This window comes from Haliaeetus albicilla, chromosome 10, assembly GCF_947461875.1.
Source record: "Haliaeetus albicilla chromosome 10, bHalAlb1.1, whole genome shotgun sequence".
NCBI lineage: Eukaryota > Metazoa > Chordata > Aves > Accipitriformes > Accipitridae > Haliaeetus > Haliaeetus albicilla.
Window position 1 is genome coordinate 3,823,552 of NC_091492.1, and position 16,244 is coordinate 3,839,795.

Here is a 16,244-nt window from a genome sequence, read left to right on the forward strand (position 1 = left end):
AAACTAACACAAAGGACAGGAATATCAGCCTTAAATTTTGGATGCTGTGCTGTTTTCCTCCCTCCGCCAAGCCAGACCTAAACTTTGCAGTGGTATTTTGGGGCATCTTGTAGCCCTAGCAAATTGGAAATCAGGTAAGCGTTGCAATCAATAGGATGGTCTAAGCAGCCTCAGCGTGACCATAAGCATTAGTCTGAATACCCTTGTCTGCTTACTCTTAAGCTTGTTAAAATCTTCTCCAATATTTTCAGCAAGGGAGATATTTTTGCAGCAGCGAGAGTGGGGGAGAGCAAGCATAAACTGGGCATGAGCAAGTTCGAATGGGCAGTTTGTAACTGGAGAGCATGCAATAGCCACAAAACTTTCCTTCTGCAGAAATCATCATCAGCTCAATAATTGTGTTACCACGTCAATCCTTGGTTTGGGTTTTACAGGTAAATACCATTCAACCAAAACTGTATCGGGCCAGCTTTGGAGTACTGCAAACATCTCTGTATTTTATGTTGATCTTGTTGCGTACGTAACGGAAAACATAAAATTTCATGGCCTTGTCAATCAGGACTCCCTCCCGTGGTTCAGTCCACATTTTTGGTCAAAAGCCATATGGTGCTTATTGCCTGGAGGCTGAGTTGTAAACCTCCTTGTCATGTTGCTCCTTTAACCAAGATGGTGTTGAATTACCATGAAACAACTTGGTTTGATTTGTGGTGCTGTCAGCAAGTATGAGCTTGGAGAAAATTTCAAGGGGAATTTAAAAAAAAAAAACAAAAAAAAACACCAAACCCCCAAAAAAACCAAAAACCTGTATACTTTTTCCCCTAAAAAAAAAATAAATAAGGGTACATTTAACAACAGCCTGGTCGGGTGGGGAAGAGCTCATCTCAGTTGTATTTTGCAGCACTACTTCATTAAACACTTTTTCCAACCCATTAATCTTCTTCAGCCCTTATATTGCAGGGACTTAAAGACAGACACTGATTTTCCCTTACTCTCAGGGTGGTTTCAGGAAAGGATACGTCTTATTCGTGATGGGGTAAAGGTTGATTTTAAATGCCTGGGTACTGGGCAGTTTTATTTATTTGTTTGTGGAACAGACTCTGCACATCCTGATCTCGCTTGGGCTCTCCAGGGGATACTCTAGTCCCCAGGAGTAATCCCAAATAGCTCTTCTAAATACAACCCCAGCTCTGGCTAAGCATTAAAGACAAGGGAAGCATTCATTCTGGGAAGGTTTTATTTCACAAATAATTCAGAAATCAAAAGAAAATGGAGGGGGGAAAGAAGATATTTTACAATTCTGTTATTAGAAAAAAATTATAGTTTATAAACAAACACACGGCCCCTTGAAAAACATGCAAAGGCACACAAAAATTTACAAGAAACTTTTATACATAGGAAGTAAAATACATCATTTTTCATAGAAAAAAAGCAACTCTATGAACTGGCCCTAAATATTTAGACTGCACAACCGACCAACTGGAGACTCCTCAATCAGCTGTTGGCTGAACATCTTAAAATGAAGAAATTAATGGAGCCAATGGACCCGACAGCACACCGGCAGCTGGGGAAGCGCCGCGCTTTGGCTTTCACGCTGGTTGTGTTTTCTGGACATTTGGCTATGCAGAGCTGAGATGTCCTGCAATGACAGCGTCTGCACTGGCAGTCCTGGTTTCAAAAAATAAATTTGTTGGAAATGAACAACCAGGCAGCATCCGCTTTGCCAGGGGTTTTAACCAGACGCTTCGGTAAGGCTACACGCGAGTGCTTCAAGTTGGTACGTGCTTACTAATCTGCTGAGCTGGGGTCTAAGGAGGAACGGATCTGGTGGTATAAAGACATGCTGCATCTTTAAGCTGCATTGAAATATATTAGGCTGAGAAATGTTTTGGTATCGGAAATAAAATCAGTAAATATGTGGCTAAAACCTGGTACTGTCCCACCTTTATATGAATAGCTAGCACACATGATTGCAAGTAATTGATATATCATGACTGCCTTGGAGGACCTGATCGCTCCTAATTCTGGTGGAGGTATGTTTAAATTAATAGCACCCAGGACCTCGAATAATATTTGTGTAGTAAAGTCACAATTTCTCTTTTGTACAACAAATACAAAAATAAACAGATACAGACTTAAATTAACATCGGTTTCTAAAAATCCAAACCAGTTGGCTGAAGATAAAAATACGCAATTGTAACTTGAATTAAGCATTTTAGGATATTTCTGTTGGAATAATAATTCTTCCCTCGCCCCCTTTCTGTCAGGTAGATACATCCCAAGCTGTTTGGATTTTTATGTGCTCACAATAGTCCCCTGGACTTTTCCCCAAGAGCCCTCACAGTTCTTTCCATCATTTTACAGCATACGTAATTGTCACAGACAGCATATTAGAGGTGGGATCCCATGTTAGCATTGAGGCATTTTATGTGCTCTTGCAGTCCCCATGAAGAATACCTGATCGCATCTCTTTCTTACTCTTTCCGACTCAAGAAATAGCACTGTGGCTACCATTTGGCCCATGATGGTCATAGATTCATGCTGCAGTATTTAATGGGCTTGAACCAGACCATGTATAGCGTAATTATTCACAGTGGGCAGAAACAGGGAAGCCTTATCTCGCTGCCAAGACGCTTCCAACCAGCAGATTTTCAAAGAGATGTTCCAGCTGTTTTTAACATCAATTTACCTAGTAAGAAAAATAGTTCAGCTTTCCTATCTAGAGCAAATTCTGTACACCTTGGAAGACGATACTCTATAAACGAAGACGACACAGAGTCATTTCTCTCTATCCACCCCAAAGGTAGGTTTGCTGTGCAGCACTTTTAGAGACGATGCAAAGCAGCTCCAATTTCATACTTTACAAAAGGTCTCTTTCCAAATTCAGATTTCACAGAGAAAGAAGCCCCAACGTTGAGACAAACTGAGTAATAAATGTAATTTCCTTGCTGATTTCATGGTGTTTACAGAATTAAAGTAGTGATTAACCAGATCAACATTTTTGGTCTGTGTTTTGAAACAGCTTGAAGAGATGGCTTTTATATCTGTCTAGATTAAACCAAACAGAGCCTGAGTGTAAGAACAGCTAGGAGACGTCTGCCAAATAGAGGGAAATATTTTCCCATTTGTTATACAACATTAAAATCAAGTTATTGAGCAGAAGGTCTATGCATTTACAAGAACTGAAGAACTAAAGTTTACGTTGCCTTCTTATGACTAATGACGTTACTGGATGTGTGTGCATCAAAAGACAACCAGATTTGTGTTTCGACCAATTCTAAAAATTCATTTCCAATATAGAGCTGAGAACACTCTCTTGCCTTACAAGAGCAGGTCATGCTAGGCTCTTCTCTTGGCTTTGAAATGCATTTGGGTACATGCCGAGACATAAATAACAAAATACGAAATAACATCATTACAACACCTATGGGTTTTGCAAAACATACCATCCCGGATATCAAATGCTCATGGGTACAGCATTTACACTGAAAGTGGGGATCTGTTGGTTTCACAAATTGAACAGGAAAAATTCATCTACCCCAATTTACGCCGTATCTTTCACGTCCCAGAACTGTACACACCACAAAGAGCTTCACAAAGGTGAACATGCTTCCTATGTATGCAACCATTCCTAGCAGAAATAAGATTAACTTTATCACTACTTAACTACTACAGATAAAACAACCAGCACTGCTGTATAAAACAATACACTGCATTTAACTGAAATTTTATTTGAAATGGCGTGTAGTATAGGATGAGATGTGCCAGCACAGGAGCCCCGATTCACTGACTTCTCATAGGTTGCCAGACTTGCAAAACACCTGTGAATGTTTGACCAGCAAACACTAAACCTGCTGTTTTGATTCTCTGGTGGCCTCATTTTCTGCAGCGAGGATCTCTGCCTCTATTTCACACCCTACTCCAGTCCCCAAAAACCTTGATGTCCAGCCGACAAGAACGTCCTCTCCCCAAACGTGACACCATCGTACAACGTAGCCTAGCGCGATGCCCCAGCAGCCTTACGCAGCGGTGCTGATGCATGCCACCTCGTTGGGAAAAGATCAGATTTTCTCTTCTTTTGCACAGAAAACATCAAACATACACAAAACCACTCTACCAAAGCCCAGCCTCTCCCCAAAAGATGCAACTTTTAAAACAGTTTCTCGTTTTAAAAGGGTCCAGCGCCTGGACAGTCGCTCACTTCTGAGTCTGCTCGGCAGTGCACGTCCTCATGCCCATCACGGTAGATGCTTCACACCCTAAAAATGCCATCCAGGGCCAGGCCGAGATCCCTACGTCTGCTGTACATTGAGCCACCGCCGTTCTGTGTAGCACACCTCTTGTAAATTGGAAGTTAGAACAGTTTATCATTGCTGAATGCCCCTAGAGAAACAAAAACACGAAACGAAAAGATACAACGCTGAACGGGTGCGATGAGATGCGAACAGCTGAGTCAGAACCTGGTGTCTTTTTTTTTTTTTTTTCCTTTTCTTTTTTAATTCCCTGAAAGAGATCGGCAAGGAGGGTATGGTCAGAGCTGATACCATCAGAGGAGCCTTCCTGTCTCTGGAGATCAACAGAGCGTTCTCCCAAAGAAACCTGCACCTTCCCTGGGAATTTACTGCTTCACAGCAAAAATTCGGAAAGCGTTTCCATCTGAAGGATTCTTCAAGCTGGAGAAAAAAAAGAAAAAAAATAACAAAAACACATGTAATGAACCAAATGCAGGCACTGCAGGACCCAAAGTGCGATAGACCTACAGGCAACTTCAAATTTCTTTGGGGTGCACTGCTTCAGCACGCTGGCTCTGTGCTCCTGTGGCCCTACCAGGAGCAGGAAAAAGATAAAGGATGAAAAAAGAGGAACAAATCCACAAGTTCGCCCTTGTTTTACGTTTTCAATCCAAATCTACAGTGCTAGTGCCAACAAAAGGAGCTGGGGGAAAAAAAAGCCTCTCTTACAGTGCTAGCTTTTATCCAAGGAACACTGTGCTCCCTTATGCAGAGATTCAGGCATAAAGAGAAACATGTTTTCCTAAAAAACAGTTGTCAAATAGCCTGGCAGATTCCCAGGGCCTGTCTGGCCCATCTCCTGGTGCTGGCAATGGGAGTAGCCAGATCAGCTCACGTTAAATGACAATAAATATGGATACTTGTTTTCAAACTGCAGAGGTGTCCCCAACAGCTCTGACTCTGAGCTGCTGGGGGTGGCTGTGTGCATGGGGGCAAGGGGTTGTTTCTATTCCCAGCCCTTGTTTCTTCAGCCCTGTGGGGCTGTAAAACCCCAGGAAAAGGGCAAAATTTCATATTCCCGCAAAAAAACAAACATTCCAACAAGGGTAAATCTTAAAGGCAACCTTTTCCCATGCCTGTTTGGGTATGTATCTTTACCAAAGGTTATTTCCAGTGTCCTAAAGGATAAGGTTTTCACCTTGATCTTTGAAAAGCTATTTCACTCTCCGGTGGATCTCACAGCAAGAAGGTGCTCCTTATTGCTGAGTGTAAATAACACTTTCTAAATCTTCATGCTCATCCTTGCTGCGAGAACGTCTTTGGTTTCCCTCACCTCCTAGATCAGCACTGGGTGCTCATATTGCATGTCACTGCTAGCAGTAGAGTTTATTCTTAGCTAGGGCAGAGTTTGCCATCCAAGTAAAACGTTGTCTGTTAGTATAAAAGGTAAGTGAAAGCAAGACAGAGATAGAAGAAAACTCATACCAACAGGAGGTTTTGTCACCTAAATCCAATCTATGTAATTGCAAATCACAGAACTGCAAAATGCTGACCTTGACAGATCTATAAAGAAGCCCATATTTAATGCCTATATCTTTCCTGTCTTAGTGTATTTTTATTTTCTGAGATGCTGTACAGCATGCTGGGATTTCCGTTATTAGAATAAAGACAGCAAACTTGTTTGGATTTCTTATGGTGTATTATAGAAGAGAAACTACATAGAGCAGGCAGACCCATGTTAGTAGTGACCAACCCCCCCCAGTAGTGGGAAATTCTATGTTTGCAAAGATAGCTCTGAGAAATCAGTACCATCACACCAATATCTGAAAAAATGCATCACAGACTGAAACAGAAGTTTCAAATTAGAAAGGACTGAATGAGTGCTGACTTGATCATTGCAATCATCTGGAGGTGCAGGATTTTGGAAGCACTGATTTGCAATTCTTCACTGAAAACAGCAAGGTTGGCCCAAAAGTAACTACAAAAATATATGGACTCCTACTGTAATAAAATATAACAAGGCTTAACAACGTTTCACACCAATCTAAAAGCAGCTCCTCGCTCGTGGAAGGTAAGAGCAGGACAACACGCTCTATTTGTTTGGGTCTCAAAATTCACGGTGACACTGTTAAGTCCCATATTTCCAATCCACCAGCCTTTGTAGCTGATGTCTGCTGACCTTGACATACAACTGAACACACAGTCAAGAATAAGAGAAAAGCACAAAGAAAAAAATCCCACCTCTCAGACTGGACTCCGTTCTTTAAGGAGCCAACATAACTTTTCTTCTTTTCTACAGGCATCACGTCCACAAAACCACCTCTTTCATCTTGAATGACTCCTGCGTGCACCGCGGTTTTGCAGATACTGGAGCTCTGAAAAACATTTGATTATTTTGGCTTACAAACTGTCTATATTTTATATCGGGAGATTTACCGTCTCCATAAGCACCAAGGAAAAACAGGGAATTAAAAAAACCAAATAAATAAATAGAAAGAGTGAAAAAAGCTGTGAAACAATTCTGTCCCTCTTATGGACAGTGTAGGGATAAAAGATGTCACGGACCAGATCTTGCAGGTATGTCAGAAGAAGATCCACCACCACTGCAGAGGACCAGCAGCCTTCCCACCACTCCCGCCTGTGGTGGATCTGCGCCTGGGAGATTATCCAGACCCAAAACTGAATTGAGGACAACTTTCCAGCCAGCGACTCTTGGGTCTGCACCAGAAAAACCGCTGCGGTGAAACTCTTTGCTAGTGACCAGCCACCTCAGCAAAGTTTATTCACCCGGTTGCCTGAAAAGCAGACGCTTTTCCTGAATTAAGGTAAATGACCACCAATTATCCAGGACAGTTCACAACCTTCTTTCTAGGAAAAACAGAAGGGCTGCACCCATTGAGTGGTGTAGTTTTTGGACAGGCATTACCCCATAAGACAACAACAGGTATGGAAGGAGATTAACACTTCTGAAAAGACTAAAGCTTCTCTATTGCACATCACGCCGTTCCCTGCTCTCCAAGATGTGCAGAGTCAGACGAGCTGGAGGAACATGAAACACTAGCAACTGATGACTAAGCTCCCAAAGCATCCAGAGAAGAGAGCAAATGCAGAGAACACTTAGGCGTAGTATAAACTTGGCCATCGAGTCTCTAGAGGATTTACATACAGCAGGCTGGAATAAAAAAAAAAATAAAAAAAAAAAAAGCAAAAACCAGCTTTGCACAGGGAACAGCAGCAGGTGAAAATCCCAACCCCATAAACTCCCTGATCGCTAAAAACCAAAGTACCACAAAACCAGTGCCAAGGGCAAATGTTCCCGTAGCGTACGTACAATAGGGATCGTGCTGTTTCATTCTCGCAGCCATATATGGCAGGTTTGCCTTGTCCCCTATATATTTATCACTTTGGATGGCCTATCTCTTGGCAGCTCTCTGAGTTTTGAGTGCCAATTTGGTATTTTGCTTCTATATATGGTCAAGGGAGCAAGAGAAAGCTGCATTTGGAAGATATGCTGTGAATTCACCCTAGTATGCAGTGGGAAATCTGTAAATCTAAAATTGGCTCATAAAATCAAACTGTCCTGAATCAATTTGCAACACTCTCCACTGGGAGACATCCTAAACAATGTTCTTTTCAAGGCATTCCTGTTTTTTTTTCCGGGACTTGCTGTTCCGCCTCTGACTCAAAGCTTTGACCAGCAGGCTTTTTGTTGCCTTACCCAAACCTCCTTTTATCACTCTGTTGGATTACAGCCCTCTTATCTCCCAGGCCAGGCATCACTTTGATGAACTGACTGCAGAGCTTTTGGAAGATGAGAATAAGGGCCTTCCCCTCAAATTCAGAAGTAGGACAGCTGTACGGACAACGCAAGGGCTTTCCATGGCGTAGCCCCCGGGGATGCTCTGAGAGCATTTCCTGACGAAGTGGACTCTGAGCCACACACCATAAAATGACAATACTTTTAGAGTGGGCTATTAGCAATAGTTTGTGACTATGAGCTTAATGACCCATAATTTCCTCATTAGTGTGACTGGTTTAATCATTAAGTTCATATCTCCTGAGAGCTGAGCCACCCAACTTGCTTTGCTCTGGTGATAAATGCCTGCCTCGTTATGTAGGTGATCTATCCTTCAACTAATTGCCGCACAACTGAGGATAAAAGATCTTATCTCAAGAGCAGAGAGTCATTTTCTCTCCCAACTCGACAGGACTCCTGAGCGGGGATGGGGACAGGTTTCCCCTGCAGTCTTATGTCACACTAGGAGCCAGGCAGAGTGACAAATGACTGTCTCATGAAACTTAAAAGCTCTTCTACAGCCTTGATAAAATATCCCTGGGTGTTCACACAGCTCCAGCATCACCCCAGAACTGGTCCTGTCCACATTAGCAAGAGCTGAGTTTTATTTCCTAGGCACAACCATGTGCTCATAGAATTTTTTTTATTCTCCTCCCCCATTTACATGGCAATGTAAAGAACTTTGCTGCAATGTGCCACCAGGGAAAAGAGGCAACAAATTTTCTGTTCCCCAGCCAGCTGCTTCTCGCTACCAGTTTCAGCACTGGGATGATGCTGGATATGTTCCCCCCCGTGCCCTCCCTGTCACACTTCGATCTGCAAACCCTGCATGCAGGCAGCAAGTCTATTCTCACCAAAGAGTAATGTCATTCAATGGAAAGACCTAGGATTCGGGCATCAACTTTTCCCATAGCGTATTTTCTCGCATTTTGTTCATTTATCCCAAAATTTTAGGCTCCTCTATGTCCCTGTTCCACAGCCTTACTAATTTCACCACGAACAATTTCCTGCACTGCTTTTTAAAGCAAAGGCTGCCAATATCTCTTTACGCTTTAAGCCACCAGGAGTACCCAGGAGATAATCTTATAAACACATAATCCAAGATAATTTTATAATGATGAGTTAAAAAAAAAAGATCAGAAAGCATTTAAAGCGGGTAAAAATCCCTTAATGCAAACAGAGATAGTGGCTCCTATGCCCCCTGAATAAAAATCAGCATTATCCCACAAAACCTGCCAGTTCTTCATGTCACAGCTTTGTTCTGCGTGGCAAAACAAACTTTCACGTGCCTTCCTGGGATCATGTAAATGTGAATGCTATCTCAGGACAGAAGCACAGTCAATCAGGTCATAACACAGACTAGCCAAGAATTTTTGTCATCACAGCTTGGACTACCAACTCCTTACCTGCCAGAGCATTTAGCAAATGGATGTTTTGGAGAGGGTGCTAAAAGGCTAGAGGGCACCTTGCAGGGAGTGCAGACTGGAAATGGGGCAAAAGGCTTCATTTTCTTTTAGGTAACTTATTTAAAAAGACACAGTTGGAGCACAAGTCCCCCCAGGGCCATGACGGTGCCACTCTAGACACGAAGCCAAAGAGCCCTCCCAGAAGACTAGCACTTCTCATCCAGCTTATTGCCTGCTTTAATTATTCCTCGGCCGTAGGCTCAAGTTAATTCACAGCATCCCCTCCTGGAGAGCATCCTGCAGAGCCCATGCTCCCTTGGAAAAGCCTTTGCCCAAATTCTCCCTGCACGGCACGCGTGTTTCTCTTGTCAGCTTTCCAGCCTGAACGTTTCTCTGCACCAATACCTCTCCCTTTGCAGCACGTTTCACAGCCGCCTCAAACTCTTTTTTTTTTCCCAGCTGGTTTCACCTCTTTTGCTACCAACCTTGCACTCTTGTAAAAACCTAAATATTTTCCTTATTACACCCACATCACCCTTATTAGTACAGTAGTCCAGAAAAAATGTTAACCAAACCCTCTAGGAAGTGGCCAAATACTTTTTTTTTTTTCCTATTTTATTTTTCTCCCAAATCACAGTCCATGCTGCCATTTATGAAACAATACCCAGGGGGTACGGTAGGAAATGGAGCTTGCGATTCATTAAAGGACACTAATCCTTTTGCGTCAGTACAAATCAGGAAACAACGCCAGCCCGGGATGCTGGTCCTCGCCTAATACCCTTGTAATCGCAGGCCCCATTTGGGGGTAATCTGAGGTAGTTTTGTCCTCATAAAAGAGAAAAAACTATTTCCCATTTTCTGCAGGTCAGAGCATGCACAGAGGCAGGTACCGTTGGGTGGCAGCTGCCCCATAAATTTGCATGGGAGCTAGTCTAGGCTAACCTGTTTGTGCAGCTCTACCTTTAAAAAAAATCGGTTTCAACAGGTTTTTCTTTTAAATTGCTTTCAAAATTTCTTGCCCAAAATTATTGTATGATTTCTACAGGATGTTTTTTCTCAGGAGTCTGCAAAGCTCCACACTGATCCCAATCTGGGGGTCCACAATCTGCCGACTGCTTCCCCCAGGCCTTCAGAAAGCACGTTCCTACACACCAGCCAGGGAGCTGGCATTTCTAAACACAATCTCCAATGAAGGAAAAAAAAAGAAGAAAAAAAAAAGGGAAAAAAAAAAAAAGAGGCACCCACAAACAGAAAAACATTGAAATCCAGGTTTTTAGAGGCCTAATATTAAAAGATTTCAAAAAAATGACTCTCTGCCTAGTTTTAGCATCAAATCTCTGTTCATCCCCATGAGCAGAGTTTAGAAAAACAAACCAATAAAACCAACTCGCGTGCTTTCTTTCCACTGCTCTGCGCTGTGTCGCGACTGCTCAAAAACGCTCTTCAGCTCCCAGAAAGAGGAGGACAGGGGAGGGGGAAGAAGGCCTATTTTTGCCAACTATATAGCATGACCATATATAATAAAAAGCCTTTTGATGCTCATCTCTAGATCCCAAAACACTTTGCAAAGGCAGGTAAGCGCTACCGTCATTTCAGAGCCAGAGCCCCAAAGGCACAGAGCGGTTAAGTGACCTGCCCAAGTCCATAAGAATAAGTCGATGTCGGAGAGCGGAAGGGTTCCCCAACCCGGTGTCATAGCTGTTGGTGCTACTTCTTCCTCCAACCTCATTTTACCCCATCCCCAAATTGCAACAACGACGGAGATTTTTGACTGCCTTCCCTAAATCGCAGAGTACGACCCCGGCTCTGCGATACGGACGTTGCGATATACGGGGTCATCAAGGAAAGGAGCATACTCACATCTGCATAAACGTTTGTGCCAAACACCGGCGCCCAGTACGATGGCTCATCTTTACAGTGGGCTGGACAATAAATCCTAGAAAACAATTTATTCATATTTATTCTCTATATCAAGGCTCAAGAGGAAAGCAAGCTGCATTCTTGGGACATTTCAAGTGCCTGCATCTGGTCTGCAGGTGGCAACAGTGAATTTAATTATTTGTTCCCCTCAGATGACATTTGGTAGTTACTGCGGAACTGCAAATAGAAGCGTTTAGACCAGTAGAAGAGGGATTGGTCTTTTGTGACATTTTAACAAAGGGGAGTCCTTACGTTTTTGCACAACGTTGTGCACGTAATTATTTGCACGTGTTTGTGCCCCCCACCCCGGCCACGACTTACACCTGCACAAAGCAGCCTTCTAGAACGAACTTCTTCCACGTTTTAAGGTGGAAAGGAAAACCACGTCCAAAAACCAGCAAGTGCAGGAGAATAAAGACAGAGCGCAAAGTCGCATGCTCTTACACGGGGGGGTGCTGAAACGGGATCACGTAGCCCGACTTATTGAAGCAGTCGGAAATCTTTCCTACGCGATGCCAAGCAAAGCACGGTGGCAGAGGGAAACACGCCATTCCCAGCCCTCTCCTCCAGTTCATCTGGTCAAATCAGCTCCGTTCCCGCTAGCCCTCAGATTTGGGGACCTCAGCATCCTCCCTGCCCAGAGCAGAGTGGGTTTAAGCTGAACTTAAGCGGGCTCGTGGCACGCAGTTACCTTGGGCAATGGGTCGCCGGTTTTTTGAACTGGCACAGCTCAGCTACTGTAGTATAGCAATCCAGCGTCTGTGCTGCGGAGATAAATAGGGAAAGGCAAATTACTAGACCTAATAGCTCAGGCGGCTGCAGAAAAAACACATCTGGTGAGTCCGCTGAGGGCAGCAGGAGGAAAGCTGCTCGCTCCTTTACCAGCACCATGCACCCAGGAGAGGGCTGAGCAGCTCTCCAGCAGAAATCCTGCTGCCACCCTACGATGCGGCCTTAAAAAGGTCACAGCTTTCAAAAGAGAAAAGCAGCTGATCCACAAGACGGTGCAGTTTTCCTACAGTTCCGGACGTGGAGTGTAAATAACCTGACACCGGTAGTTTTCCCTGAAAGTGGCTCAAGTGGATCTAACCTAAATGCTGATTATATGGAGGAGGAGGAGGAGGAATTATTCAAAGACATTCAGAGAGTGGGAATTGTTTAAAAAGTAGGACTCCACAGTATTTATTTATATGCTCATTGTAAATATGACAACTCACTGTTATAAACTAATTTCGTATGTATTATGTGTTTCATTATACTATTGCACTATAATATTAGGTACTATATTTTTTTTTTTATACAGTGTTCACTCTAGACTGAGGCTTTCAAACAAGGATGGCTCATCTTCCACCACTTTATTACCAGCAGCTTGTGACACTGCAGCTAACGTTTGGACCCGACCCTGATCCACAACCAGATGCTGCTGGAAACAGCCCGTTATTGCCTTTTTCTGTACCTCCCTCTTAGATCCCCACAGAAAAATGAGGTGGTTGATGGTGCAATTGCCCATAGCGGGTGACGGATCACCACTCTAGGGTTTAGTTGTGGTACCGAACCATTTGGCGTGACCACTTAAAATGAAAAAGAGTGCTGTAAGGAATGATGTTTTCAAGTATCCCATAAAATTCTAGCAACAATGGTTTCTTCTCAACTTTTAAAACTTACTTGTGACTTTGGAAACCATGAATGCATTTGAAGGCTTACTTTTCCTGCAAAACAAGCAAATGAAAACATTTATTAAAAAAATAAGCAGACTAGAATTACTTGAATCACTATGCCTACATATGAGTAACAAAGACAACTGAACATCTGCATATACTTAAAGCAAATGCAAAAACTTTTTCATGAAGGTGGTACCTAAAAGACTCCACGCCGTTCCTGGTAGACTTCACAAAAGCCGGTGTCCTCCCCTTCCTCGTGATATCAACCAGTCCTCCTTTATTGTCCAGGATGCCGTAATGAATTGCAGCACGACATATGCTTGATGACTGACAAGAGTACAAATACAAATAGTATGTGAAACAAATCTCATTCACAGAGCAACGCTGACCAACCGCTGTGCAAAAAAATGAAGAAGAAATGAAACCACCACCAAAGTGCCAAATGGAAAATAAGCTGACTACACTCCTTTGGAATCTGGTTGTTAAATCTTACTCTCCCAACACAGCCTTATTCTTCTATTATTATTATTATTATTATTTTAAGCACTGCCTGGTTGAATGGCAAGCTTTTTTTAAATAACAAAACCGTACATTTAGATACAATTTAGAAGAGCAGCAGCATCGGAAATTAACAACCAGTATGAAATATTTCCAGCTCTCGACAAAATATTCAAAGCCAAAATATTTCTGCTGAAACCACTTGGAGGAGGCAGCTGTCTGCAATCACAGAAGTTGCAGGGTAAATATGTATCATGGGCGATGCAGTCATGCACCAACAGTGAGAATGGGGAAAGCAAACATGCTTTTACACAAAACCCCTTTTATCTTCAAGCTTTCTTCACCCCAAAAGTAGTTTTGATGGGAAAACAGTGCCATGCTTTATAAATAAATTATCTTCCTAATTCAAGATCCAGCAAATCAGCCCAAAATATTATTGAGTTACAACATTTACCAGTGTTTTTCGTATAAAGTTTCTGTTCAGCATGACAGCTGCCCACACTAAAGAAGAGATCTTTGTACGAGCTGTCTGTTGATCCCCATCCCTCACTTTCCACAGGTTTCATTGCATATTAAGGGCATTCATGATAAAATCATGTCTGGAATCCCTTTGCCTCTCCAGACTGCTGCTTTTTTTCATCACTAAGGTGAGGAAAATACAGATAATCTTTCTTAGCACCCTTTTACAGCACCACAACTGGAGAATACAAAAAGCCAAATTACACTAGAATTGTTGGCATTTCCCATTTCTGTTATTACCGCTAACTCCCCACAAATTACATCTATGAGCTATTAAAAGGTACTTACACTCTCATAATAAAATGTTCCAAAGATCTTTCCCTTACTGTACAAGCAGCCAGCTGGGCACAAATACCTAGTAAAGATATATATCTTTGAGGGTGGCGAAAAAACAATTCAAGAAAAACAGACTTTGACTCTATTTCATTTAATAGTCATTCCATTCATTTCACGTAACTCTTCCATTTAAAAACAAGATTGCAAAATAGCTACTTTTTAAAACAGTTTCTCCACCCTCCTTAAAAGCCCAACCAATATTTAGATTCTGTGGATTTGGTTTTTCTCCAAGTGATAAACTGTCCTGTTCTTTGCAGAAACCTTAACCAGAAGTTCTTGACTGACTGGGAGGGAACAAGCCATGAATTATTGGTCTGGCTTGGACAGTGGTGGAATGCATGAAAAAGGCTCAAAAATTACTCTGCCAAAATTTATTAAATTACTTTGGACACTCAAAACTGTGGGTCATCATGGCTGAGTAAAATAAACTGAGTCACCTTATTGCTAGGCTTGGCTGAAGGCTTTGTATTAAGAGAAATTAAGGCTTTTTTTTTTAAAAAAGACCTACCTAGATAGTCACAAAAAATACATAGTATAGCCTATGTTTGCGAGAACTGGACAATTTTTAGGCCACTTTTTCCCACAGCGCTCCAAGAGGTATCAATAAAACACTACCTGTTGCATGTTGAGCCTCTGCATTTGTCTCTCATCTTGGTTTCACAGGTAATGACTTGTGCTGAGGAGAAAAAAAAAGAAAATAAATTAATATTTTAAAAAGGAAAGAGATTGCCACAGCCTGCTCTTGAGCTACAGAGATGAGCAACCGCCATGCATCTTTCCTGGAGGTCTTTGGTGCAGGAAGATAAAATCTCATCACAGACCAACTCAGCCTGGAGCAGTTCGTGCCTCTTTAGCCCTTCACCTGAGACAGGTGTCTTTGGAAATATTAGCAAGGAAGAAACATCTGACAGCTGAAGGCTTTGATTTACAGCCTCAGGTCTGCAGCCAGAGCTCTCATTCTCCATTTAATTACAGACTCTCAAGATGCTGGTAGATAAACTTGAAAAGGATGCATTGGCTTGCCTCACCTTGTTTTTACAATAAGTCTCTTTTAATTAACAGCAATTAGAGAACAACTGAGGAAGTACTACCAGCTCCACAAATAACTTCAGAAATCTTCCCAAGGAAAAAAATAAAAAGGAAACAAACCAAAAAAACCAGAAAAGCTGCAAAAGAGATAACTGTTGAGCATGGAGTATTTTAAATGGGAAATAAATCCAATATTTCCTAAATTGATTACTGATCAGGGGACCTTCGGTCTTCATCGATACTCCCTTAAGATGGCTTAAAAGACCAAATAACTACCGCAGATTGATGTGCACGAGGCACGAGTGGCTTTTGAAAGGTTTGCTCCCTGCTTCTGGCAGGCTTCTGCTATAATTAACAGTGAATTTTCGCACAGGTTACCTCCTCCTCCACTCAAACATCCTCCCAGTTATTTTTTCCCCGAGCCTTCTCATCACTTTCCACACCTTTTCCCATAAAGGTACTCGAAAACTTATAGGAGCTGAAAAAGAAAGAGGCCATCTTACTCATGTAGGAGTCCGGGATGATTTTCTTGGGTTTGCTTTCCGGAGGATGGAACCGCACCGGCTTTTGCTCCGCCACCTGCGAAATCTCCACTTCGTTAGTCTCATCCGTCTCAGTGATGACGGGATCTTCGTAGCGGTAATCTTGTTAGAAGAGGGGATTAAAAATAATTACAACGTGTTCGCGTCGATGGGGAAGTCAGACGGGTTCAGAATTTGAGGGAGGCAATTTGGTTTGACGAGGATCTGGTTTTAAATAGTTGGAAACTCCAAAATGCCAGTGAAAAGCAGAGCGGGGCTATCGCCAGGGCAGGTGCAGCACCGGGAAGGGAGATCCACTCCTCTCCTGC

At 42.5% G+C, this 16,244-nt stretch overlaps 1 protein-coding gene across 4 annotated transcripts in view; it reads right to left on the reverse strand.

Annotated features, from left to right (window-relative positions):
* Positions 1 to 1,216: 1,216 nt before the first annotated feature.
* The window catches only part of CRISPLD2 (cysteine rich secretory protein LCCL domain containing 2), a 31,631-nt gene continuing 16,603 nt past the window's right edge, over positions 1,217 to 16,244 (reverse strand). For all 4 annotated transcript variants that reach the window (XM_009924279.2, XM_009924278.2, XM_069793350.1 and 1 more), the window contains 9 exons: positions 15,898 to 16,038; positions 14,981 to 15,041; positions 14,318 to 14,384; positions 13,209 to 13,339; positions 13,017 to 13,060; positions 12,043 to 12,115; positions 11,292 to 11,367; positions 6,471 to 6,604; positions 1,217 to 4,670 (listed from right to left, as the gene is read on the reverse strand). In XM_009924279.2, coding sequence (XP_009922581.1) covers positions 4,616 to 4,670; positions 6,471 to 6,604; positions 11,292 to 11,367; positions 12,043 to 12,115; positions 13,017 to 13,060; positions 13,209 to 13,339; positions 14,318 to 14,384; positions 14,981 to 15,041; positions 15,898 to 16,038 — 782 coding nt within the window. In that variant the 3' untranslated portion in view covers positions 1,217 to 4,615. The remainder of the gene's footprint in view (positions 4,671 to 6,470; positions 6,605 to 11,291; positions 11,368 to 12,042; positions 12,116 to 13,016; positions 13,061 to 13,208; positions 13,340 to 14,317; positions 14,385 to 14,980; positions 15,042 to 15,897; positions 16,039 to 16,244) is intronic.